At 46.3% G+C, this 26,912-nt stretch overlaps 1 protein-coding gene across 1 annotated transcript in view; it reads left to right on the top strand.

Annotated features, from left to right (window-relative positions):
• Positions 1 to 26,912, top strand: part of LOC126263529 (juvenile hormone esterase-like) — a 462,481-nt gene that overhangs the window by 349,367 nt on the left and 86,202 nt on the right. Inside the window, exon 7 of the mRNA XM_049960623.1 lies at positions 2,394 to 2,566. Within this exon, the coding sequence (XP_049816580.1) occupies positions 2,394 to 2,566 (173 nt within the window). The remainder of the gene's footprint in view (positions 1 to 2,393; positions 2,567 to 26,912) is intronic.

The raw sequence follows: 26,912 nt of genomic DNA, 5'->3' as shown, positions 1-26,912 counted from the left end.
TATGCCCGCCGCCACCGCCATTCAACGTATGTACTCTGCTCTGACTCACTCAGTGCTCTTCAGAGCCTTGGAGCTCCCTATCCGGTCCATCCCTTGGCTCAACGGATACAGCAGTCCCTCCATTCTTTCGCTGATAATGGTTCTCCTGTCAGCTTTCTGTGGGTTCCCGGACATGTAGGAGTGCCTGGGAATGAGGCTGCGGATGCTGCAGCCAAGGCTGCAGTCCTCCTGCCTCGAACAGCCTCCCATTGTGTCCTGTCATCTGACGTTCGTGGGGATGTTTGTAAGACGCTTGTGTCGTTGTGGTGGGATGCTTGGTCATCCCTCCAAGGAAACAAGCTCCGGGCAGTAAAACCGCTCCCAACTGCTTGGACAACCTCCTCCCGACCATCTCGGCGAGAGGAGGTCCTTCTGACCAGGTTGTGGATTGGGCATTGCCGGTTTAGCCACCGCTACCTGCTCTCCGGTGACCCAGCCCCGCAGTGCCCTTGTGGTCAGGCATTAACAGTGCGCCATGTTTTATTGTCGTGTCCCCGCTTTAGTCAATCTCGTGTTGTCCTGTCCCTGCCATCTACTTTACCAGATATTTTAGCTGATGACACTCGAGCAGCTGCTCGTGTTCTGCGTAACTTTGACTGGCTTGTCCAAAGACATCTAACCTTTTTACTTATTTTATCTACATCTTTGTTAGGTCTTTCTGGTGTCCCCCCCTCCCCTTGAGTTTTACCAGATTCCCTGTGCTCTAACAACAGTGACTGGGCGCTAATGACCTCAGTAGTTGAGCGCCCTTAAACCCCACAAAAAAAAAAAAGCACCACCTGGCGGAAATCGCCGTCGGCCGTCTTCTGTGTCGCCAAGGCGCACTGCTGGCGGCCAATCAACCGGCCGATCGCTGGAATTCTTCAATCCAATCACACAATTGGTCTGATAGTCCGTATGCTCTTACTTTGTTCATTAAACGACTGTGGGGACCTGTATCGAACGCCTTGCGGAAGTCAAGAAACACGGCATCTACCTGTGAACCTGTGTCTATGGCCCTCTGAGTCTCGTGGACGAATAGCGCGAGCTGGGTTTCACATGACCGTCTTTTTTCGAAACCCATGCTGATTCCTACAGAGTAGATTTCTAGTCTCCAGAAAAGTCATTATACTCGAACATAATACGTGTTCCGAAATTCTACAACTGATCGACGTTAGAGATATAGGTCTATAGTTCTGCACATCTGTTCGACGTCCCTTCTTGAAAACGTGGATGACCTGTGCCCTTTTCCAATCCTTTGGAACGCTACGCTCTTCTAGAGACCTACGGTACACCGCTGCAAGAAGGGGGGCAAGTTCCTTCGCGTACTCTGTGTAAAATCGAACTGGTATCCCATCAGGTCCAGCGGCCTTTCCTCTTTTGAGCGATTTTAATTGTTTCTTTATCCCTCTGTCGTCTATTTCGATATCTACCATTTTGTCATCTGTGCGACAATCTAGAGAAGGAACTACAGTGCAGTCTTCCTCTGTGAAACAGCTTTGGAAAAAGACATTTAGTATTTCGGCCTTTAGTCTGTCATCCTCTGTTTCAGTACCATTTTGGTCACAGTTTGGACATTTTGTTTTGATCCACCTACCGCTTTGTCATAAGACCAAAATTTCTTGGCCTTTTTCTGCCATGTCAGTACATAGAACTTTACTTTCGAATTCACTGAACGCCTCTGGCATAGCCCTCCTCACACTGCATTTCGCTTCGTGTAATTTTTGTTTTTCTGCAAGGCTTTGGCTATGTTTATGTTTGCTGTGAAGTGCCCTTTACTTCCGCAGCAGTTTTCTGACTCGGTTGTTGTACCACAGTGGCTCTTTTCCATCTCTTACGATCTTGCTTGGCACATACTCATCTAATGCATATTGTACGATGGTGGATTTCCCCATTTGCAGTCCATATCGTCGCTGTTCCGCTTTAATACATTCCTTACACAGTCACGTATCTACAACCCTACCAGACGGAACTCAGTTCCGCGATGGGCAGAGGTCATAATGGTTTGGCTCGTTCAGGTAAGTAATTTCAACAAACACTTCAGCAGTTCATTTTTGCAAATTTCCTTTAAATAACACTGTATAATGTACAGCTGCTCTCATCTTTATATTCTGGCAGTCTTCGCAAATGCGTCACAATGAAAGTCTCTGAGGCAATATGGTTGCGTGATGTATCTCTCCTACGCATGAATTACGCTCAGCTGCCATATCAGCTGTTAGTCATCGATCAGGATACGTCCACCAAGCTACCCCATGTTCCGTCAACCTTCTGCGGGCTTCTGTTGGGTGCCGCCATCAAAGTAGCAGTCAGGTTAGTATGCTGCCCGGGATGCGGCAGACGTGCTGCTATATGCGCTCTTTCTCCTATGTTTACAGACATTCTCCAAAACAAGTCAGCGATACCAGATCTGGACAAAAACTTCCACAAGATCATCCCGTCCAACGTGCCCATGAAGGACCCTCTTCGTGTCTTCGTGGGGAAGAAGATAAAGAAGTTCTACTTCGGCAGCCAACCGTTTGACGAGTCCAGCATCGGCACGTACTGTGACGTAAGTACAGCTGTTTCGTCACCGTCTGTAGAGACTGCTGCACCCGTCATACATCGCTGCCTGGTGTATTTAGAACCGCGTGTGGTAGCGCACTCTTTCTCGCAGTGGTCTTACAGTCCGCCCATCCGGATTTAGGTTTCCCGTAGTTTTCCTGTCATCTGAGGCTGGGACAACTTCTTTGAGGAAGATTCGGCTGCACCGTCCATCTTCAACCCGAGATGCCGCTCCCTGCTTAAGGGGGAACGACAGGGTGACGGACGAAAATAATGCTCAAATTCAGAATATGTTTACTCCGTATTGGAATGTAGTAGACAAATGGCGTTTGCTGCAAAGAATAAAGAATACATTGAAATATTTATTGGTATTTTTTGAAAATATTATCTTCTCTGTGTAATTGGGATTTGCGTAAGGCAGCTCTGAAAGAACGCAGATTGAGAGTTGTCGCTGTAACTCCGGTTGTGGTTACACAGGCCAACGAAAATATTTTTTGAAAAACTTTTTTTTTACTTTGTTAGCTGTTCTTTATAGATTTTTTATGAGCTGAATCCAAATCTAGCCTTAGTTTTTTTGTACCACCCATAGTTTTCGAGCAATATGCTTTGTATTACATAGTATAAAAATCCTATTCCATACGGTAAACGGGGAAATTAAAGACACTCTTTGTTACAACACAAGCATGGTTTGTATTTACAGTGAGCTACTTAAAACAATGTGTTAATAGAGGTTTCACTTGTCAGCTGGAATTGGTTTGTATTTTCTTTCTCCTTTTTGTTTGAAGCTTATTGTGTAGCTTTTTTACGATGAGTCGCGTGGTGAACTTCTCGGTGAAGTGACCAACAGTAGTCCCCCACCATGTTGGTGTTCCAGCGGCCTTGGTAGCGTCTTTCCATCATTTTAATGACCTGGTGAAAACGCTCTCCTTGTTCATCTCTTAACATCTCCCATATTGTCCGGGAAGTAATCAAGGTGACTGCTGAAGAAGTGAACTTTCAGGCTCATTAAACATCCTAAAGTTTTAAACTTCGTTAACATTGTAGCTATAATAGAAACATATTCTGGGTCTTTTTCATGTCCTAAGAACTTTGTAACAACTTGCTTCAATGATACCCATGCTTCTTTCTCATTTAAGGTCATTGTGGATTCAAACATAAATTTTCTAACATCAGGTCCGAGAAAGACTCCTTTCAGTTTAGCTTTTGAAAAGTGTCAGATACTTAAAACATGGTCCGTCTCTAGGCAAAGCCTTTACAAACTATTTCATTAGGCCTAACTTTATATATGTCGAGGTGGTAGGAGTACGTTTTTTGGATGTACAAGGGTTTTGCGTAGAATGTTCTTCTCACCAGGTTTTAAAGACTCACTCACAGGCCAGTTCTTTCTGCACCTAACCCTACTGTCCCATTCACACAAGAAACATGGAAATTTGGTAAAGCCACCTTGCTGGCAAACTAGCATGCATGTTACTTTTAGATCGCCACATATCACCCAACTGTGTCCGTCCCCGGTAGCTGAGTGGTCAGCGCGACAGACTGTCAATCCTAAGGGCCCGGGTTCGATTCCCGGCTGGGTCGGAGATTTTCTCCGCTCAGGGACTGGGTGTTGTGTTCTAATCGTCATCATATCATCACCATCGACGCGCAGGTCGCCGAAGTGGCGTCAAATCGAAAGACTTGCACCAGGCGACTGGTCTACCCGACGGGAGGCCCTCGTCACACGACATTTCATTTCATTTCGCCCAACTGTGAGCAGAATAGCCTATTTTATTTAGCACTGTTTCTAGGTTTTCATAGCTTTTTTCATATGTGCAGAGTGTCCAATAGGTATAGATGCATACATGTCACCATTGTGTAATAAAACAGCCTTTAAACTAGTTTTGGATGAATCAATAAACAGCCTCCAGTCTTCCATTTTGTATTCAATACCAACTCATTCATCAGACTGGGAATGTCTGAGCAGTACACTAAATCACCTTCTTGTTGAAATAACTTGGAAAGTTGCTGCTCTCTCTTTCTGTACATTTATATGCTGGTTCCAACTATCAATAAGTTCTTTTCTTTTAATCTAGATCCAAGCAATTCAGCTTTTTCTTTCATTAAGCCCAGATCACTTACCAAATCGTTAAACTCGGTCTGAGTAAATATTTTGGACGCTAGACTTTCTGTATTACAATAGAATTCATCATCATCTGGTTCATGTAAATCAGATTGTACATCAGAAAATACGTCTGTTGGAATAGAATTTAAATCTTCTGTTGGTTCAGGAACCGGCTAATCTACACTATGCCCTAGTGATCGGATGTCGGACGGAAGGTTAGGGTAGCTTATTACCTTGTTGTTTTTCGAATTATGACCAGTAATATCAACACTACAAAAGTAGCAATAATCGGAATTATTTCTTAGCTCCCTCCATATCATAGGAACAGTAAATCTAAAGGCTTTCTTTCTCCTTTTTGGACCATTTTCTCCGATCTTCAACACACACATATCTTATGTAGCGCCCAAAATTTATCTTGATCACCAAGTTTAGATCCAAAGTATGTTAGATAAACCTTTTTCACAAAGTCTGTAATGTTTCTTTGGTGGTTTTTAATCACATATTCACCACAAATATAACAAAACCTGTCAGTAGAATTTTTACAACCACAGTTAGACATTGCACTGAGCACACGTACAGGAATTGGGAAAGTGAGGTTAGGTTGGCAGTAAACAAAACACCATCTGCTAACACAAGAATCGACCTTTTATTGCCAGCAAATGTTTTTCAGCAGTGCTACCAACATCTACATTCATTACACCTCCTTTTTAAATTGATTTAACTATATAAAAGCTACTATGGTGTCGTAGCAGGCGGAGAGGTGATACTCCGATGTGGCGCGTCCCAGGTGGCGGATAGGGGGGTCCTAATCGGTTTACCGGCGGACTTGAGCGAAATAAAATAGCTCTCGCGGACCAAACACTAAACAACCTCTACGGCTAACAACCATAGTTGTAACTCGGAGCTTGCTCCATACAAGGTTGACTACCTTTGAAAGTCAAACATGGAAGGAAATCTATCAAGGAATAATCCACCACTTGGCAATAACCAAGGAAGACTGCACTCGGATACGGTGGGCAGTCACCTGAAAGATAACTTGGATGAGTCGGAGCATCTGAAAATACCCAAAACGGACAGACGACCAAAACTCAAGACAGGACAAATAAACTACATTGCGACACACAATATAAATTCCCTCATACAACCAGGCAAACTCAAAATTCTGACGGATGAAATGGATCGCAAGGGGATTCTCATAACCGGACTTCAAGAAATGAGAAATACTGATCAGGAGCCGATAGAATCACAAGGATATAGGATTTATAAGGGAATACCAGGGAAAAGAGTCATGAAACAGTGTCCACAATTTGGAACAGGATTCGTGGTGAGTCTGAAAATAATAGAGTCCATAATAGAATTTAAAGCACAATCTCCCAGGCTCTCAACATTAATTCTAAAAGCTGCAAATAAAATGTACACAATAATAAATGCCCATGCCCCGACAAATGATAAAAATAATAAAAAAGAACACAGAGAAGAGGTAGAAAAATTTTGGGAGCTCTTAGATCAAACGACGAATAACATTAATAAAAATCACATCAAAATTTTAATTGGAGACTTCAATGCCCAGTTAGGAAGGGAAAAGAGATATAGAGACATAATAGGGAAATGGACAGCACAAAGAAGAACAAACAAAAATGGCATAAGACTAGTGGAATTTTGCAGAAACCATGACATGATCTCAAAGTCGACGTATTTTAAGAGAAGACCAAGTAAACTAAAAACTTGGAAACATCCAGACTGGAAAAAAGGAGAATGGCAACTGGACCATGTATGCATGGATAAGAATTACCACAAGGAAATTTACAATGTGAAAGTACTGAGAGGGACGGATACCGGATCAGATCATTACATGATAAAAATTAAAATTAAATTAACCCCATTAGCAAAGAAAAAATCACACCAGAAGAAGAAGAGAACCTATGACCCTCATAAACTGATACAAAATGAGGATTATGAAGCACAAACCAGGGATATAAAAATAACAGATGATCTGGAAGAAATAATTCCCAAATTGAAACAAATAGCTGAACAAGTTGCCCCTATAAATCCAAGGAAAAAACACCAGTGGTGGAACGATGAATGTGATGAAGCAGTGTTGGATCGACACCAAGCCTGGTTAAGGCATCAAAATGAAAAAAACAGAAAAATCATATTTGCAACTCACAAAACAAAGGAAGACAACACAAAAAATAATGAGAGTTAAACGTCAGTACCAAAAAGATATACTTCTAATGATAGAAACAAATAGTGAAAAAACAAACTCAAGAGACTATTACAAAATATTTGGCAGACAATTACAAAGATATGATCCTCCAACATTAATGTTAAAAGATAAAGATAATAACCTAGCCCATAGCAATAGTAAAAATACAGGAATTCTAGCAGAAACATTTAACAAGTTACTAAATTGTGAAGATCCCCCAGAACTTCTTCAGATAAACACAGAAACCCCAATTAAACCACCAGCAGAAAATATAAATCCACCTACAATTAATGAGGTCTACAGAGCTTTGAAAGAACTCAAAAACTACAAAGCAAGTGGAGAAGATCAAACGTTTGCTGAACTTTGGAAATATGCAGCAGAACCAGTAAAGATAGCATTACACCAATGCATAGTAAAAATCTGCAATGAAGAGAAATTACCAGAAAATTGGACTACTGCTATAATACATCCATTACATAAGAAAGGAGAAAAATCAAATCCAGACAGCTATAGAGGAATTTCCCTTTTGGACTGCACGTATAAGATCATGTCAAGAATACTATACAACCGCTGTAAAGATCAACTAGAACTGGAACTGGGAGAATATCAAGGAGGATTTAGACCCTGGAGAAGCTGCCCAGAACAGATAATCACCTTGAAGTTAGTTATGGATGTCTACAAAAGAAGGCAAAAACAACTAGTCATAACCTTTGTAGATTTCAAAAAGGCGTATGATTGCATCCATAGATCTTCAATGATGAAAATATTAAGGAATTTTGGACTTCATCCTAAATTAATAAAAATGATACAGTTAACCTTAACAAACACCAAATCCAAAGTAAAATTTAGAGGAGAAATATCTGAACCATTTACGATTAAAACAGGGTTGAGACAGGGAGATTGTTTATCACCATTGCTATTCAATTGTGCTCTTGAATATGTAATGAGAGAATGGTACAAGGAAAATCCTATGAATATTAAAATTGGAACTAAGAAAGATAAAATAAACCTAAATTGCTTGGGATTTGCTGATGACCTAGCATTACTAGCTAATAATATTCAGGAAGCCACGAAACAAATAACAAGCTTACAAAATATAGCACAAAAATTAGGACTCCAGATATCATTTGAAAAGACTGAAATAATGGTAACGGATCCACTTGTAATAGATCACATCACAGTGAACAATAGGGAAATTAAAATAGTGAAACAATTTAAATACCTGGGTGAAATTATAACACATAAATTGGACGAGAAACCTGCATGGCGAGCAAGAACTAATAAAATGATAAAAGCTCAAAAACTAACATGGTCTACGTACAATAAAAAATGTCTATCAATTAAAACAAAATTAAAACATTACAAGACGGTGCTTCAACCAGAGGTTACATACGGAAGTGAAACTCTTTTTAAAGTCACCCAGAAAAACAGAATTGACAAAATTTTAAAAGTAGAGAGAAGAATTGCTAGAACATGCATAAATAAGAAATATCAAAAAGCTGGGCAATGGCGGATGGTTCCAAATGAAGTGGTATACAGAGAACTGGAGCCCATCACTGATACTTTACGAAAGAAAAGGATCTCTTTTTGTGGTCACATTCTGAGGACACCAGAAACCAGATTATCAAGGAAAATTATTGAGAAACTCTGGAATTTGAAACAACAAGGAGGATGGCTTAAGGAAATAAGAGAGGATATGGAAGAACTGGAAATAACTCTGGATGATTTGCAGAACAAAACGCCAAATTTAAAGAAGTTGAGGGACACAGAAATAAGATTTAAACCAAAAATTGACAAACGACATACAATGAAAAGGGTATTTACAGATAAGGAACGACGAAAAGCATCGGAACGAATGAAGAGATACTGGGCCACTCGGAAGGGGAAAATACCAAAGAAGAGGACCAGAAATGATTGACTGAAGTGGTCCAATGAGGCCGTAAAAGCAGAAGAAGAAGAAGAAGAAGAAAAGCTGTTAAATTCTTTAAAAATCGCTTAATTTAATAAATTTAACTGTCAAATGTGAAGAAATGGTGGGTAATACAGTTTTTTAAGTATATTTGGATTTCCCACCCTAAAAAACATAAGAATAAGGTATTTTCAGCAAAACGTTTTTCCATCGTTGGCCTCTGTTACCTGAAAAGTGAAATTATCACCCTGATCCTTACGGATGTATTTTAGTTCGTTGTAGGGATTTGCAAAAAGACATTTTTTGGCGGGATTATAGATATTTGAAAAAATGGCCATTTTTGGACCCCTCATTTTTGCCTAAAAAGATTAAAAAAAAAACAAAATCGGCTTCGATGATCTAAATTGAGCTTGCTTCATGGGAGACAAAAAATCATTAAAATTGGATGAAAATTGTAGCGTGGGCAACGATAAACATGCCGAAAAACACGTTTTTGGGAAAAACACGTTTAAAGTTTGACGTGTAGTTATCATTTAAAAAAGGGACAAAGCTCTAACCCTACGGGATATCATCGATGCCTGGTCCATAACTGTCGCCCCGGCTAGTGGATGGCCGCTTTCTGCTACTTTGACGTGATAAGCCCTCATTTTCATCTTTTCATCCCGAAAGCCCTTTTCGTCGATCTTCACAGAGTCAGCGTATTTCATCGCCGATTTTAATTTGAAGGACATTTGGCACTTGCATTAGTGCAGTATGGCTTACATTGAGTAGACTTACAGCCAAATTTGAAGCAGTGTTGACAATTTCGCTTCGGTTGGATGCTATTTTTGGAGCGCATCTCCAAATGAGACTATTGACACTTTCGTTCACATTTTGAATAAAACCGCACAAACAACGGTTTAGCCAATGAGGTTTAATCAAATCGGTATAAATAGGGGTGACGGCGTGAGTGCGGAACCGGTTCTCCAATGCCAAGGCGTACCGTGCTGGCTTCAAACACTCACAGAATCGTTGCTTTTTGGACGTCTACAGTTTTGGACGTCTACAGTTTTGGACGTCTACAGTTTTGGACGTCTACAGTTTTGGACGTCTACAGTTTTGGACGTCTACAGTTTTGGACGTCTACAGTTTTGGACGTCTACAGTTTTGGCCGTCTACAGTTTTGGCCGTCTACAGTTTTGGCCGTCTACAGTTTTGGCCGTCTACAGTTTTGGCCGTCTACAGTTTTGGCCGTCTACAGTTTTGGCCGTCTACAGTTTTGGCCGTCTACAGTTTTGGCCGTCTACAGTTTTGGCCGTCTACAGTTTTGGCCGTCTACAGTTTTGGCCGTCTACAGTTTTGGCCGTCTACAGTTTTGGCCGTCTACAGTTTTGGACGTCTACAGTTTTGGACGTCTACAGTTTTGGACGTCTACAGTTTTGGACGTCTACAGTTTTGGACGTCTACAGTTTTGGACGTCTACAGTTTTGGACGTCTACAGTTTTGGACGTCTACAGTTTTGGACGTCTACAGTTTTGGACGTCTACAGTTTTGGACGTCTACAGTTTTGGACGTCTACAGTTTTGGACGTCTACAGTTTTGGACGTCTACAGTTTTGGACGTCTACAGTTTTGGACGTCTACAGTTTTGGACGTCTACAGTTTTGGACGTCTACAGTTTTGGACGTCTACAGTTTTGGACGTCTACAGTTTTGGACGTCTACAGTTTTGGACGTCTACAGTTTTGGACGTCTATAGTTTTGCGGAATAATTCTTCAATATATATACATTAGAATTCCGTAATAAAAATATTTAGAGTTTTTTTGATCATCACCTTGTCGTTCCACCTTTATCACCGCGCCGCCGTGTGATGCTAAACCCCGATCTTCGTTCTTCGTTTGTATGGACTGCTTGTGGCGAACTAATTTCACTGCGTCATATTTTAGGTTCTCTGTATTTTATGATCTGACAGGAGAGCAGTTATCCGCCTTCTAGTTTTGTGGACTGTGAAAAAAAGTGGAGCAAGTCCTAAGATTTTATTAATGTTTGGTCTCCTCCTTAAACCATTTTGTATGAGCTTTTAAAACCTGTTCACTGTCACTCCCTCATCCAGTTATTTCATAAGTGGTCAGCCAAGTATATTTTTCTGATTTTGTACTTTAATTCATGTCAACGTACTCTCATTCATTTATTAAACAGAAATTTTTCTCGTACAAGACTAAGCAGACGGTTTTGCTATAGTCACTATGTTTTGAATACCGGAAACTTGAGAGTAAAGTTGAGGAAATGTTCCGCAAGTGTAGCGTTAACCTAGTAAAACCTCCGCACACTACTATCTGCGCACCTTAAGGAGCACGTTATTCATACAAGGAGTTGCTTGCAAAGAATGACTACATCAACAGTAAACAGCAGACGCCAAAAGAGAGCAGACGTCTAGCTATTGATTCCCTGATCATGGTTCTGTGATAGTACTATATTACACGCATCATATCACTGTGAGGGAGGAACATAAACGATAAGTGTAGTACATTATCCAAAGTTAAAAACTTATTCCTGGACACATGCTAATATTGACATGTCTAGGTTCACAGGATTGATCATAGTGTGCAATGATTTCTCATGTAAGCAATACTTGCATAGAAGTTAACTGAAAATTCAAAATCTAAGGCAGCAAACACACACACACACACACACACACACACACACACACACACACACACACACACACACACACACACACACACACACACACACACACACACACACACACACACACACACACACACACACACACACACACACACCTCCGGACATTGTATTATTGTGATGCATGTTCCTTCCAATACAGTTTTATGCTTCATCTGCCTGTCTGCAACACAGAGACATATTCTCTCCACAATAGAGATGTTGTACTGTGAAAGACTATCTGAGTTTAGTATTATCGTTCACTGATCTTGAACATATGATTCTCCAGTAACACGCATACACTGTGAAAGTGTATCATCGAATGACTGGTATATTTAATCATTCGTATTGAAAGATATTATTTTGGGTCCTCTAAGTTAAAATTTACTGCAGATTTGTATTATGTAATGGCCTTGTTGTCGAGTTAATATTAAGCCTTAATCTTCCTTCGTTTTAGTGGTACCTAAACAATAGAACTCGGTATCATTTCTCATCATATTGAATTGAGGAAGACCTGAACTTTAAGGTGCTTTGCGACGAATAACTTTCGTGAATTCGGAAACTAAATCTACTCCACGGGACTGGGCTGCCCATCACTGTCCCATCCCCTTGCACGCCATTATCTCATTTTCTGACAGATGCGTCGGCTACAGCCTTGCCGCAGTGGATACACCGGTTCCCGTCAGATCATCGAAGTTAAGCGCTGTCGGGCGTGGCTGGCACTTGGATGGGTGACCATCCTGGCTGCCACACTCTGTTGCCGTTTCTCGGGGTGCACTCAGCCTCGTGATGCCAATTGAGGAGCTACTTGACCGAATGGTAGCGGCTCCGGTCAAAGAAAACCATCTTAACGACAGGGAGAGCGGTGTGCTGACCACACGCCCCTCCTATCCGCATCCTCAGCCGAGGATCCCGATGGGCCACTTGTAGTCTGAAGACGGAGTGCTTGCTTTTTTTAACAGATGCATCAGTGGGAGACTCAATGGTTGCAGGTGACAGATAAACCGCGGTCGCTCAAATCGACCACAAAGGCTTGGCGGACCTCATGTCAGCCTCGCCGCTGCAAGGATGTTTTGCTTACCACACTGCGCATCGGGCATAGCCCTTTCACACATGGCTTCCTCCTCCGGCGGAAGGATCCACCAGTCTGTGGAGTTTGTTGCGTGCCGCTTTCAGTTCAGCATATGTCCCCCACCGGTAGCTGAGTGGTCAGCGCGACAGAATGTCAATCCTAAGGGCCCGGCTGGGTCGGAGATTTTCTCCGCTGAGGGATTGGGTGTTGTGTTGTCCTAATCATCGTCATTTCATCCCCCTCGACGCGCAAGTCACCGAAGTGGCGTCAAATCGAAAGACTTGCACCGCGCGAACAGTCTACCCGACGGGAGGCCCTAGTCACACGACATTTACATTTTTAGTTCAGCATATTGTGGCTACGTGTGTCCTGTGTACTGATATAAGGGCAGCCCTCGGTCTCGCTCAAGATCTGCCCACCGTCCTCGCAGATACCGATACCAGTGTTAAGAGTGATGGAATTTTGTGAACGGTCAGGCCTCATCCCTAAACTGATGGGCAAGAACGGCAGACTTTAATACGTTACAAACTGCTCCGCATGTGTACAATAAGAGGCGGGGAGTATTGTGTTGTCAGTAGAAAAACTGTGACAGCAGAATGGGTCGGTCTTAAAACATGGAGAAGTCACTGGATGTCACCTGAGTAAAAGATCAGTCGGGAACATTTCAAAGCTTCTGTAGCTCCCCAAGTAGACTGTTGATGATGTGATTGTCAGGTGGAAAAGAAGTCCGCCCCCGGCAGCTGAGTGGTCAGCGCGACGGACTGTCAATCCTAAGGGCCCGGGTTCGATTCCCGGCTGGGTCGGAGATTTTCTCCGATCAGGGACTGGGTGTTGTGTTGTCCTAATCATCATCATTTCATCCCCATCGACGCGCAAGTCGCCGAAGTGGCGTCAAATCGAAAGACTTGCACCAGGCGAGCGGTCTACCCGACGGGAGGCCCTCGTCACACGCCATTATTATTATTACACGAAAGAACGACAGCTAATCCAAGGCCAGCGAAATATGTACTGACGAGCAGGGGCCGTCGAGTGTTGCAGAGGGTGGTCGTAAAAAAAAATCGAAGTCAGCGGAAGAAATTTGGAAATTCGTGGTAGGTTCCTAGAGGACCAAACGGCTGAGGTCATCAGTCCCTAGGCTCACACACTACTTAATCTAACATAAGCTAACTTACGCTAAGGACAACACATGCACCCATGCCCTAGGACGACTCGCACCTGGGACCTCTGCTGTTCCTGAACTATATGAATGACATGGGTGACAATCTGAGCAGTTCTCTTACGTTGTTAGCAGATGATGCTGTAATTTACCGTCTAGTAAGGTCATCCGAAGACCAGTATGTTGCAAAGCGATTTAGAAAAGATTGCTGGATGGTGTGGCAGGTGGCAGTTCACGCTAAATAACGAAAAGTGTGAGGCGATCCACATGAGTTCCTAAAGAAATCCGTTGGAATTCGATTACTCGATAAAGAGTACAATTCTCAAGGCTGTCAATTCAACTAAGTACCTGGGTGTTAAAATTACGAATAACTTCAGTTGGAAAGACCACATAGATAATACTGTGGGGAAGGCGAGCCAAAGATTGCGTTTCATTGGTAGGACACTTAGAAGATGGAACAAGTCCACTAAAGAGACAGCTTACACTACACTCGTTCGTGGGGGGGGTGTGGGGGGGTGGGGGGGTTGGGGGGATGGGGGTGTGAGGGGGTGGGAGGGTGGGGGAGAGGGGGCCTGTGGGGGTGTTTGGTGGGGAGGGGGTGGGGGGGTGTGGGGGGGATGGGGTGGGGTGTGTGTGGGGGAGGGTGTGGGGGGGGTGTGGGGGTGTGTGGGGAGGGGTGTATGAAGAAGAATGGACTATTCTCATTGCTAGAGAGTAAATGATTGTTTGTACCAACATGACAGTACACCATGTCATAATTCAGTACCTCTGAGGTAATGGTTCGTGGGCAACAACATACCTGTAATTGACTGGTCCGCCCACAGTCGCGACCTGAACCAAGTGGTACACCTCTGGGACGAGTTAGAATGTCGACTTCGCTGCAGACCCCGACACCCAACATCGCTACCTTGTCTGGTCTGGGCTCTCGAGGAGGAGTAGATTCCCGTCCCTCCACTGGCAGTGAGACACTTTGCTCGCAAGAGAGCTCAGGCCGTCATATAAGCGAAGGTTGGAGACACTCGACACTAAAGTCCACTAATAGGCGTCCGGATACTCCTGACCAGGTAGTGAATATTGCAATTTAAAGGTACAGTGGATGCTTGCTGGAATGCTTCTTAAGCAACAAAACACGATGTTCGAGCACTGCTCCGCGACTGAGACGCGTGGTCACACCCACCACACCCCCCAGGGGGTCCACAACTCTTTTGTGGATACGTGCGTAGCGAGCATGGGACCCCGAGCTAATGTGGCCCTCCTTCCTTTCCGGGCTGCATACCTTCCCTTTCTGCATCCTTCCCCGTCTCCCATCTTCGACCCCCCCCCCTCACCTCTGGCTCTTTCCTTCCCTTTCTCCCCTTCTGGGAGTATGGTTTGTACCTACGTCCGGAGACGGACGCTCGAAACTTACAAATTCCTTGCTTTCTACACTTACAAGTCTTCGTCCTTCCTCTGTCCTCTTTTCCTTCCCTCTTCTCTTTGCCCTTTTCTCCGCTGCGGCGTTTGAGACCCCCCTCTTCTTTCCTTTCCCTCACTCCTTTTTCCTCCCTGTGCATGTCTGAAGGCCGACCCAAGCACTTCCATGTGTAGCCGGTGACGGGGTAACGCGTAATTCCCCGCCCCGGGTAGACAGGAAGGACACATACATACCCCCTGGTAACGGCCAGGCCCAGGGAGGGGTGATTACCCGAGCTGATAACTTCCGAAAGTCGGGAGGTGTGACCTGAGGTGTGAACAATCACCTAAGGCAGGAGTGCCCTCACAGAGGGCCCCCACAAGGGAGGAGCGCGCCATTGGAGACGCCGGTAATCATGGGGGATTCTTCCGCAATGGTTTCCTCACCTTCCACTATGTCTGCTCACAAGCGTAAGTTCACTGAGTCTCAGCCACAGATAGTTCTTCCATCGTTGCCACAGTTCCTTGTTGTTTCTCGGTCTGACGAAGGTCACGACTTCTCCACGGTCAACCCTTTCATTATTCAGAAAGGTGTCGACGCAATTGCAGGTCCTGTAAAGTCTTGTTCCAGATTACGGAATGGCACCTTGTTGTAAGAAACAGTCAGTGCCCTCCAGGCACAAAAATTGCTGCGTACTTCACTGCTCCACACCTTCCCTGTCCGGGTTGAAGCGCACCGCACTTAAAATTCCTCACGTGGAGTCGTTTCTACACGCTTCCTCGACGGATTGTCTGACAAGGAAATTCATCACTACCTGTCTGACCAGGGCGTAACGGCTGTTCATAGAGTTATGAAAAGGGTTGACACGAACATCATTCCAACCCACACTCTCTTCTTGGCATTTGACAAAGTTCAACTCCCATCGAAAATCAAAGCAGGCTATGAGATAATTTCCGTTCGCCCTTACGTCCCAAACCCTACGCGTTGCTATCGGTGTCAGCGGTTCAATCACACCAGCCAGTCCTGTTCGAATCCGGCCAAATGTGTTACGTGTGGCAAGGATGCCCATGAGGGTGCTTGTCCACCTCCATCCCCTCGCTGCATCAAGTGTACGGGTGACCACGCTGCTTCCTCTCGAGATTGTCCCGTTTTTAAGTACGAAAAGCTCATCCAGGAAATTAGAGTGAAGGAAAAGGTGTCGACTTTTGCTCCTCGAAAATTATTCGCCAGTCGACAGCCCACCGTGCCTCAGACAGGAAAATACAGCACTGTCCTTCCCTCTCCTCGGCCAACAAAGGAGGCGGCCATGCAGACTTGTGATCTCACCTTTACTGACACGGTCGTCAGATCGGCCAGCGCAAAGATCGCTCGTTCAACCTCCCCACTTTCGCTTGCCCACTCTCTGGCTCACCCTTCGTCAGGTTCTGCTAAATCTCGAGCCCAAAAGTCAGACACCAAGACTTCGAAAAAAGAGCATACTCGTGAAGAGTTTTTACGTACCGCAACTTCCCAACCATCGGTTCCTCCTTCATCTAAACATCATATTTCCAAGAAGGCTACTAAGAAACCCAGTTCCTCTCCTTCTCCGCCAAGGCGTGTCCCATCTACAGCACCACCTGGCGGAAATCGCCCTCGGCCGTCTTCTGTGTCGCCGAGGCGCACTGCTGGCGGCCGATCAACCGGCCGATCGCTGTTGGCAGGAGCTGCTCCTGAACAACCTATGGATCAGGATCTTCTGCCTTCGGCTGAATGCCATTCCATGTTGTCGGTCGCAAGCTCTGAGCAGTCGTTGAGTTGACAGCAACCTTGGTCACATTCCTCCATTTTCTGTTCACCCTATGTCCATTATCCACTGGAATATCCGCGGCATTCGAACCAATCGGGATGAATTGTCGATCCTCTTACGATCCTACTCGCCGGTCATCTTTTGTCTTCAGGAAACAAAGCTGCGTCCCCATGACCGCTTTGTTCTGCCCCATTTTCAGTCTGTCCGATTTGATCTCCCCTCTGTTGAAGGCACTCCAGCCCATGGAAGACTCATGATTCTTCTCCATGATACTCTCCAATATCACCCAATCCCCTTAAACACTTCCTTCCAAGCTGTCCTGTCAGTCTTTCCCTTTATGGATATACCTTTTCTCTTTGTACTGTATACATTCCATCGTCCACACCAACGGCACGAGCTGATCTCCTTCATCTTCTTGGTCAGCTTCCACCCCCCTATTTGCTGGTTGGGGGCTTCAATTCCCACCACCCGCTTTGGGGATCTCCACATCCTTGTCCACGTGGCTCACTATTGCTAGACGTCTTCCACCAAGCGGATCTAGTTTGCCTCAACACTGGGGTCCCTACATTTTTGTCTGCCTCCACGACAAATTTATCTCATTTGGACCTTGCGGTCGGTACTGTTCCGCTAGCTCGGCGCTTCGAATGGTTCGCCCTTGATGATACACACTCGAGTGACCACTTTCCATGTGTCCTTAGACTGCAGCCTCAAGTGCCATATATGCGCCCGCGACGCTGGAAGTTTGCCCAAGCCGATTGGACACTTTTTTCGTCTCTAGCGACATTCGATGACCGTTCCTTTCCCTGCGTCGACGATGAGGTCACACATATTACCGACGCTATTCTTGCAGCTGCGGAACATTCAATACCACGCACCTCCGAATTGCCCCGGCGCCCCCCAGTTCCTTGGTGGAACGAGGCATGACGTGATGCAATACGTGAGCGGCGACGTGCTCTCCGCGTTTTCCGCCACCATCCTACTTTGGCCAACTGTATCCGCTATAAGCAGTTCCGTGGGCGATGCCGTCGTGTCATCCGCGATAGCAAGAAGGCAAGCTGTAAATTCTTTATTAGCTCATTTAACACCTTCACTCCCTCCTCGGAAGTTTGGAGTCGGCTTCGACGGTTCTCAGGCGCGCCTAGTTTCTCCCCGGTCTCTGGGCTCAATGTCGCGCATGATACATTAGTGGACCCCGTTGCAATTTCTAACTCGTTGGGTCAGCACTTTGCTGAGATTTCGAGCTCTTCAAATTACCCGCCAGCGTTTCTCCCGAAGAAACGTGCAGCGGAATTGAAATCTCTTGCTTTCTCCTCTCAAAATCGCGAAAGCTACAATACTGTTTTCTCCATGCGGGAACTCCAACATGCACTCTCTTCTTCTCGCTCCTCCGCCCCAGGACCGGATGGTATCCACGTCCAAATGTTGCTGCATTTATCAACCCATAGTCTGCGTTACCTACTTCGCCTTTATAATCGAATTTGGACCGACAGTACTTTTCCCAGACGATGGCGGGAAGCTATCGTCGTTCCTGTTCCGAAACCTGGAAAGGACAAACATCTCCCCTCTAGCTATCGCCCCATTTTTCTCACGAGTAGTGTCTGTAAGGTTTTGGAGCGTATGGTGAATTGCCGTTTAGCTTGGTGCCTGGAGTCCCGCAGTCTTTTAACATCTGCCCAATGCGGATTCCGAAAGCATCGTTCTGCAGTTGACCATCTTGTTGCTCTCTCCACTTATATCATGAACAATTTTCTCCGGAAACGCCAAACAGTAGCAATATTTTTTGATCTGGAGAGAGCATACGATACCTGTTGGAGGACAGGCATCCTCCGCACACTGTTCTCTTGGGGCTTGCGAGGTCGGCTGCCCCTTTTTCTTCGCGAATTTATGGCAGAGCGTACATTTAGGGTGCGGGTGAACACTACTCTCTCCCAAGAAAACGGGGTACCCCAGGGCTCCGTGCTGAGTGTTGTACTGTTTGCCATTGCCATAAATCCAATTATGGATTGTCTCCTTCCTGATGTCTCGGGCTCCCTCTTTGTGGACGATTTTGCGATCTACTACAGCTCTCAAGGGACCAGCCTTATTGAACGATGTCTTCAAGGATGTCTCGATCGCCTCCACTCTTGGAGCATCGAAACCGGCTTCCGTTTTTCTCCCAGTAAGACCGTTTGTGTTAATTTTTGGCGACGTAAGGTGTTTCTTCCGCCCTCCTTACATCTAGGTCCTGTCAACCTTCCGTTTTCAGACGTCGCTAAATACTTGGGTCTTATGTTTGACAGAAAACTGTGCTGGTCCTCCCACGTTTCCTATCTCTCGGCTCGCTCGATCCCTCAACACCCTCCGTGTCCTGAATGGTACCTCCTGGGGAGCGGACCGAGTAGTCCTTCTCCGCCTCTATCGCGCCTTAGTGCGCTCGAAATTGGACTATGGAAGCATAGTCTACTCCTCTGCTCGGCCGTCTATTCTTCGTCGTCTCGACTCTATCCACCACCGTGGATTACGTTTAGTGTCTGGAGCTTTTTACACCAGCCCAGTGGATAGCCTTTATGCTGAGACTGCTGAACCTCCGCTGTCCAATCGGCGAGCAGTCCTTCTGAGTCGTTATGCTAGCCATCTGTCTTCCATGCCTGCTAATCCCGCCCATGACATTTTTTTCGACGCCTCCTTTGATGTAGGGTATGCAGGCCGCCCCTCCTCCCTACTACCACCGGGAGTCCGCTTCCGTCAACTGCTCCATTCTCTTTCCTTCCGCTTTCCTAAAACCTTCTTGACAACTTGGGGTACAGCACCGCCTTGGCTCCGTCCCCGGATCTGCCTGCTCCGTGACCTTTGTCGATTTCCCAAGGATGGTACCCCTTCACTTGTTTATCGTCGGACATTTGCTACTCTCTGTGCACAAATGACGGACGCCACATTTATTTACACCGATGGCTCGAAAACATCGTTAGGTGTAGGGAGTGCCTATATCGTTGGCGACTCCCCAAATCAATTTCGGCTTCCCGACCAGTGTTCGGTTTATACTGCGGAGCTTTACGCTGTTCTCCAGGCTGTCCACTACATCCGCCGCCATCAGCGGATACAGTACGTTATCTGCTCAGATTCTCTCAGCTCTCTCCTCAGTCTCCAAGCTCTTTATCCTGTGCACCCTCTGGTCCACCGGATTCAGGACTGTCTGCGCTTGCTCCACCTGGGGGGCGTCTCGGTGGCGTTCCTCTGGCTCCCGGGACACGCTGGTATCTGTGGGAATGAGGCGGCCGATATAGCGGCCAAGGCTGCAGTCTCTCTTCCTCGGCCAGCTATTCAGTCGCTTCCCTTCAACGATCTACGGAGCGGTTTATGTCGCAAAGTTGCTCATTTATGGCATGCGCATTGGTCAACACTTCCCCATAATAAATTGCGGGAAGTGAAAGCCCTTCCTTGCGCTTGGACCTCTTCCTCCCGAACGCGTCGTCGGGTGGAGGTGATTTTAGCTAGACTCCGGATAGGGCACTGTCTTTTTAGCCATCGACATCTTTTAAGCGGCGATCCTCCCCCACTCTGTCCCCACTGCTCTCAGCTGTGGACGGTAAGACACCTTTTAATTGAGTGCCCCTATTTTAATCCGTTACGCTCCCGTCTACAGCTGTCGCCTGATATATCGTCCATTTTAGCAGATGACACGCGCTCGGCCGATCGCGTTCTCCAGTTTATTAGTGCCAGTGAAATGACGTCAGTCATTTGAAGCTTTTTTTGGGGACAACCAACCCCATTCTGTAGTGGATTTTTAAGCCTTCCTTCTGCTTTTAGTTTCTCCAATTTTATGACTTTCGTTCCCATTGCTGCTGGTTTTCAATTTCGGTTTTTTACTGTTTCCTAAGCCACGGACCGGGCGCTAATGCCCATAGCAGTTTTGCGCCCTAAAAACCAAAACAAGACAAAACACCCACCACAGCTTGGTTTTCCAAAGTACACGACCGTGCTCCAGGGAAGAACGTTTGATCCCACATGATGATTCACAGCACCTTTCTCCACGCACTCGCGCATCCAGATACCGCCATCACATGTAGCCCTTTATGTGCGATCAAGCCGTCCGAAGCCTCTTATGAAGCAGCAGTGTAATGACGCATATTTCAGAGATGCTACATTTCTACCGACAACCATGGTGGCCATCTTGTAGACACTGACAAACGATCCAAACAGCGAGATAAAGCTGTAAGTGGTGGTGGTGGTTAGTGTTTAACGTCCCGTCGACAACGAGGTCATTAGAGACGGAGCGCAAGCTCGGGTTAGGGAAGGATTGGGAAGGAAATCGGCCGTGCCCTTTCAAAGGAACCATCCCGGCATTTGCCTGAAACGATTTAGGGAAATCACGGAAAACCTAAATCAGGATGGCCGGAGACGGGATTGAACCATCGTCCTCCCGAATGCGAGTCCAGTGTGCTAACCACTGCGCCACCTCGCTCGGTAAAGCTGTAAGTAAATAGACTTCTTTGAAATGGCCCAAAAATTTAAAAATTCCGTTGGCTTTATGTCACTCCCATCTGACCACAGAAGACTGAGCTCGTGATTTTATCTAGCACCACAGCAGCACAACTAGACCAAAAATTCGAAAAGAAACAAAATCAGACACTTTTCATGGAAAAGCTTTAATTGATTTTCGTGTCTGATATGGAATGGTAATACAGTTCCCATACACACAGATGACTCAGAATATTACGACCACGTGCTTAATATGAAATAAGGCACCGATTCTATGTCGCAGAGCTTACGGAAGTATGTGATAAAAAAAGCAGTCGAAGAAAGCACGCGGAAGAGAGGAGAATAATGGGCGAGAGTAGCGAGAAACAGATGATAGGTAGACGCTACAAGGTAGAGAGGAGACTCCGTCAGTGATGGCAAACTGTACAAGATTCTGGTGATGACGATGACTCCAAGGGGAACGAGAAAATCAGGTCCAGCGTGCACTCGAAGTACGTGTCAGAACGCGTGCGTTACTGAGCAGTTTGACTGGAGCTACCAGAGCCGCGAGGCGTGTGGCGGGAGGCGGGGGTCGTCTATTCCGGGCCGAGCTGCTGGGGGCAGGGGGCGGGCCAGGGTCACAAGTCAACTGGCCGTGGCGGCATGCGCCGGCTCCCTGCTACCAGACACTGGCCGCGCTGCATCTGCTTTTCAGTGGGCGGCAGACGCTACCACGTACCAACAGCAGCGCGTTCCTCTCCTATTTCATTCGCGTAATGAGCTAAGGAGAAATGACATTATAGTGCTGATTCTTAAGCGAGATATACCGTGGCGTCGGCAAATGATTTCCTTCTTCCTTCCAAAGACTGAAATTTATGTTCCCTGAGCATTTCTGTTAATTTTCATAAGGACTAAAGGCGTCGTGATAGGTCTAAGTTTAATCAACTTCGGTCTAACTAACAGCAAGGGCATCACCATCAGGAGTACAATGGAAACTGCACTGTTAAACTCAGTGGAGAAAGCGGGCAGGTGGAAAGAATACGTCGAAGGCCTTTACGAAGGGGAGGAACCATCTGATGACGAGACAGCAGAAGAAAGGGAGTCGATATGGAAGAAATAGGAGATCCAGTATTAGAGTCCAAGTTAACAGAATTTGGAAGACTTGCGGTGTGATATGCGTACTGTAAGACCTTCGGTACACACACCATCAGATTATCTGACTTGTCGCTCTAACGAAGTAGGCGAGTGTCAGCAATATGTCTCACGGTCTTATCGTGGCGTGTTTATCTTCTGCCGTTAGGTCAGACGATAGAAATGCCACCTGTACGCTTACAGTAGCAGATTGACGATGACCCACTTTAAACAGAACTTGATTAATTTTCACACACATTTATTAAAGTAATAACCAGCATAAAAATTACTTAACTTGGTTCTGGATGCTATTTACAGTTGACAATCTGAAGTTCCTTTGGTCTTGGTACGTTAATCTTATTCTCACATATCTCTGATACTTGACAAAGTGTCTATACATTTATCTTCATGGCTATGTACAGGAATATGGTAATATTATTAGGCGCAGACTGAAACTTGACTACAGACTGGTACAGACAAATGCAGACTAATGCAGACTGACTAATCGGATGTCTGTACACTCGTTATAATATGGTCGGGCTGCATACCTTCCTTTTCCGCATCCTTCCCTATCCCCCATCTTCGTCCACCCTCCCCTCACCTCTGGCTCTTTCCTTCCCTTTCTCCCCCTCTGGGAGTATGGTTTGTGCCTACGTCCGGAGACGGACGCTCGCAAATGGAACGTATTATTCGCCTTCTCTGCTTGTATGTCTTCATCCTTCCTTTGTCCTTCTCTTTTCCTTACCTCTTCTCTTTACCCTTTTCTCCACTGCGGCGTTTGAGACCTCTCTTCTTTTCTTTCCCTATCTTTGTTTTTCCCTTTCTCTTTTTTCCTCCCTGTGAGTGTCTGAAGGCTGACCCACGCAATTTCGTACGTAGCCGGTGACGGGGTAACGCGTAACAGGTAGGACACCTACGTACCCCCTGGTAACGGCCAGGCCCAGGGAGGGGTGATCACCCGAGCTGATTCCTTCCGAAAGTGCCGATTGATCCCTCCGTCCGTTTGTCGGGAGGTGTGACCTGAGGTGTGAACAATCACCTAAGGCAGGAGTGCCCTCAGAGAGGGCCCCCACAAGGGAGGAGCGCGCCATTGGAGACGCCGGTAATCATGGGGGATTCTTCCGCAATGGTTTCCTCACCTTCCACTATGTCTGCTCACAAGCGTAAGTTCACTGAGTCTCAGCCACAGTCAGTTCTTCCATCGTTGCCACAGTTCCTTGTTGTTTCTCGGTCTGACGAAGGTCACGACTTCTCCACAGTCAACCCTTTCATTATTCAGAAAGGTGTCGACGCAATTGCAGGTCCGGTAAAGTCTTGTTCCAGATTACGGAATGGCACCTTGTTGTTAGAAACAGTCAGTGCCCTCCAGGCACAAAAATTGCTGCGTACTTCACTGCTCCACACCTTCCCTGTCCGGGTTGAAGCGCACCGCACTTAAAATTCCTCACGTGGAGTCGTTTATACACGCTTCCTCGACGGATTGTCTGACAAGGAAATTCATCACTACCTGTCTGACCAGGGCGTAACGGCTGTTCATAGAGTTGTGAAAAGGGTTGACACGAACATCATTCCAACCCACACTCTCTTCTTGACATTTGACAAAGTTCAACTCCCATCGAAAATCAAAGCCGGCTATGAGATAATTTCCGTTCGCCCTTACGTCCCAAACCCTACGCGTTGCTATCGGTGTCAGCGGTTCAATCACACCAGCCAGTCCTGTTCGAATCCGGCCAAATGTGTTACGTGTGGCAAGGATGCCCATGAGGGTGCTTGTCCACCTCCATCCCCTCGTTGCATCAACTGTATGGGTGACCACGCTGCTTCCTCTTGAGATTGTCCCATTTTTAAAGACGAAAAGTTCATTCAGGAAATCAGAGTGAAGGAAAAGGTGTCGACCATTGCTGCTCGAAAATTATTCGCAAGTCGAAAGCCCACTGTGCCTCAGACAGGAAAATACAGCACTGTCCTTCCCTCTCCTCGGCCAACAAAGGAGGCGGCCATGCAGACTTGTGATCTCACCTTTACTGACACGGTCGTCAGATCGGCCAGCGCAAAGATCGCTCGTTCAACCTCCCCACTTTCGCCTGCTCACTCTATGGTTCACCCTTCATCGGGTTCTGCTAAATCTCGAGTCCAAAATTCAGACACCAAGACTTCGAAAAAAGAGCATACTCGTGAAGATTTTTTACGTACCGCAACTCCCCAACCATCGGTTCCTCCTTCATCTAAAGATCATACTTCTAAGAAGGCTACTAAGAAACCCAGTTCCTCTCCTCCTCCGCCAAGGCGTGTCTCATCTACAGCACCACCTGGCGGAAATCGCCCTCGGCCGTCTTCTGTGTCGCCGAGGCGCACTGCTGGCGGCCGATCAACCGACCGATCGCTGGTGGCAGGAGCTGCTCCTGAACAACCTATGGATCAGGATCTTCTGCCTTCGGCTGAATGCCATTCCATGTTGTCGGTCGCAAGCTCTGAGCAGTCGTTGAGTTGACGGCAACCTTGGTCACGTTCCTCCATTTTCTGTTCACCCTATGTCCATTATCCACTGGAATATCCGCGGCATTCGAACCAATCGGGATGAATTGTCGATCCTCTTACGATCCTACTCGCCGGTCATCTTTTGTCTTCAGGAAACAAAGCTGCGTCCCCATGACCGCTTTGTTCTGCCCCATTTTCAGTCTGTCCGATTTGATCTCCCCTCTGTTGAAGGCACTCCAGCCCATGGAAGACTCATGATTCTTCTCCATGATACTCTCCAATATCACCCAATCCCCTTAAACACTTCCTTCCAAGCTGTCCTGTCAGTCTTTCCCTTTATGGATATACCTTTTCTCTTTGTACTGTATACATTCCATCGTCCACACCAACGGCACGAGCTGATCTCCTTCATCTTCTTGGTCAGCTTCCACCCCCCTATTTGCTGGTTGGGGGCTTCAATTCCCACCACCCGCTTTGGGGATCTCCACATCCTTGTCCACGTGGCTCACTATTGCTAGACGTCTTCCACCAAGCGGATCTAGTTTGCCTCAACACTGGGGTCCCTACATTTTTGTCTGCCTCCACGACAAATTTATCTCATTTGGACCTTGCGGTCGGTACTGTTCCGCTAGCTCGGCGCTTCGAATGGTTCGCCCTTGATGATACACACTCGAGTGACCACTTTCCATGTGTCCTTAGACTGCAGCCTCAAGTGCCATATATGCGCCCGCGACGCTGGAAGTTTGCCCAAGCCGATTGGACACTTTTTTCGTCTCTAGCGACATTCGATGACCGTTCCTTTCCCTGCGTCGACGATGAGGTCACACATATTACCGACGCTATTCTTGCAGCTGCGGAACATTCAATACCACGCACCTCCGAATTGCCCCGGCGCCCCCCAGTTCCTTGGTGGAACGAGGCATGACGTGATGCAATACGTGAGCGGCGACGTGCTCTCCGCGTTTTCCGCCACCATCCTACTTTGGCCAACTGTATCCGCTATAAGCAGTTCCGTGGGCGATGCCGTCGCGTCATCCTTGATAGCAAGAAGGCAAGCTGGAAATTCTTTACTAGTTCATTTAACACCTTCACTCCCTCCTCGGATGTTTGGAGTCAGATTCGACGGTTCTCAGGCGCGCCTAGTTTCTCCCCGGTCTCTGGGCTCACTGTCGCACATGATACGTTAGTGGACCCCGTCGCAATTTCTAACTCATTGGGTCAACACTTTGCTGGAATTTAGAGCTCTTCAAATTACCCGCCAGCGTTTCTCCCGAAGAAACGTGCAGCGGAAGTGCAACCTCTTGCTTTCTTCTCTCAAAATCGCGAAAGCTATAATACTGTTTTCTCCATGCGGGAACTCCAACATGCACTCTCTTCTTCTCGCTCCTCCGCCGCAGGACCGGATGGTATCCACGTCCAAATGTTGCTGCATTTATCAACCCATAGTCTGCGTTACTCCTTCGCCTTTATAATCGAATTTGGACCGACAGTTCTTTTCCCAGACGATGGCGGGAAGCTATCGTCGTTCCTGTTCCGAAACCTGGGAAGGACAAACATCTCCCCTCTAGCTATCGCCCCATTTCTCTCACGAGTAGTGTATGTAAGGTTTTGGAGCGTATGGTGAATTGCCGTTTAGCTTGGTGCCTGGAGTCCCGCAGTCTTTTAACACCTGCCCAATGCGGATTCCGAAAGCATCGTTCTGCAGTTGGCCATCTTGTTGCTCTCTCCACTTATATCATGAACAATTTTCTCCGGAAACGCCAAACAGTAGCAATATTTTTTGATCTGGAGAGAGCATACGATACCTGTTGGAGGACAGGCATCCTCCGCACACCGTTCTCTTGGGGCTTTCGAGGTCGGCTGCCCCTTTTTCTTCGCGAATTTATGGCAGAGCGCACATTTAGGGTGCGGGTAAACACTACTCTCTCCCGTACTTTCTCCCAAGAAAACGGGGTACCCCAGGGCTCCGTGCTGAGTGTTGTACTGTTTGCCATTGCCATAAATCCAATTATGGATTGTCT

This window comes from Schistocerca nitens, chromosome 6 (genome assembly GCF_023898315.1).
Source record: "Schistocerca nitens isolate TAMUIC-IGC-003100 chromosome 6, iqSchNite1.1, whole genome shotgun sequence".
NCBI classification, from domain to species: Eukaryota; Metazoa; Arthropoda; class Insecta; order Orthoptera; family Acrididae; genus Schistocerca; species Schistocerca nitens.
This window is presented reverse-complemented; position numbering and strand designations above follow the sequence as displayed.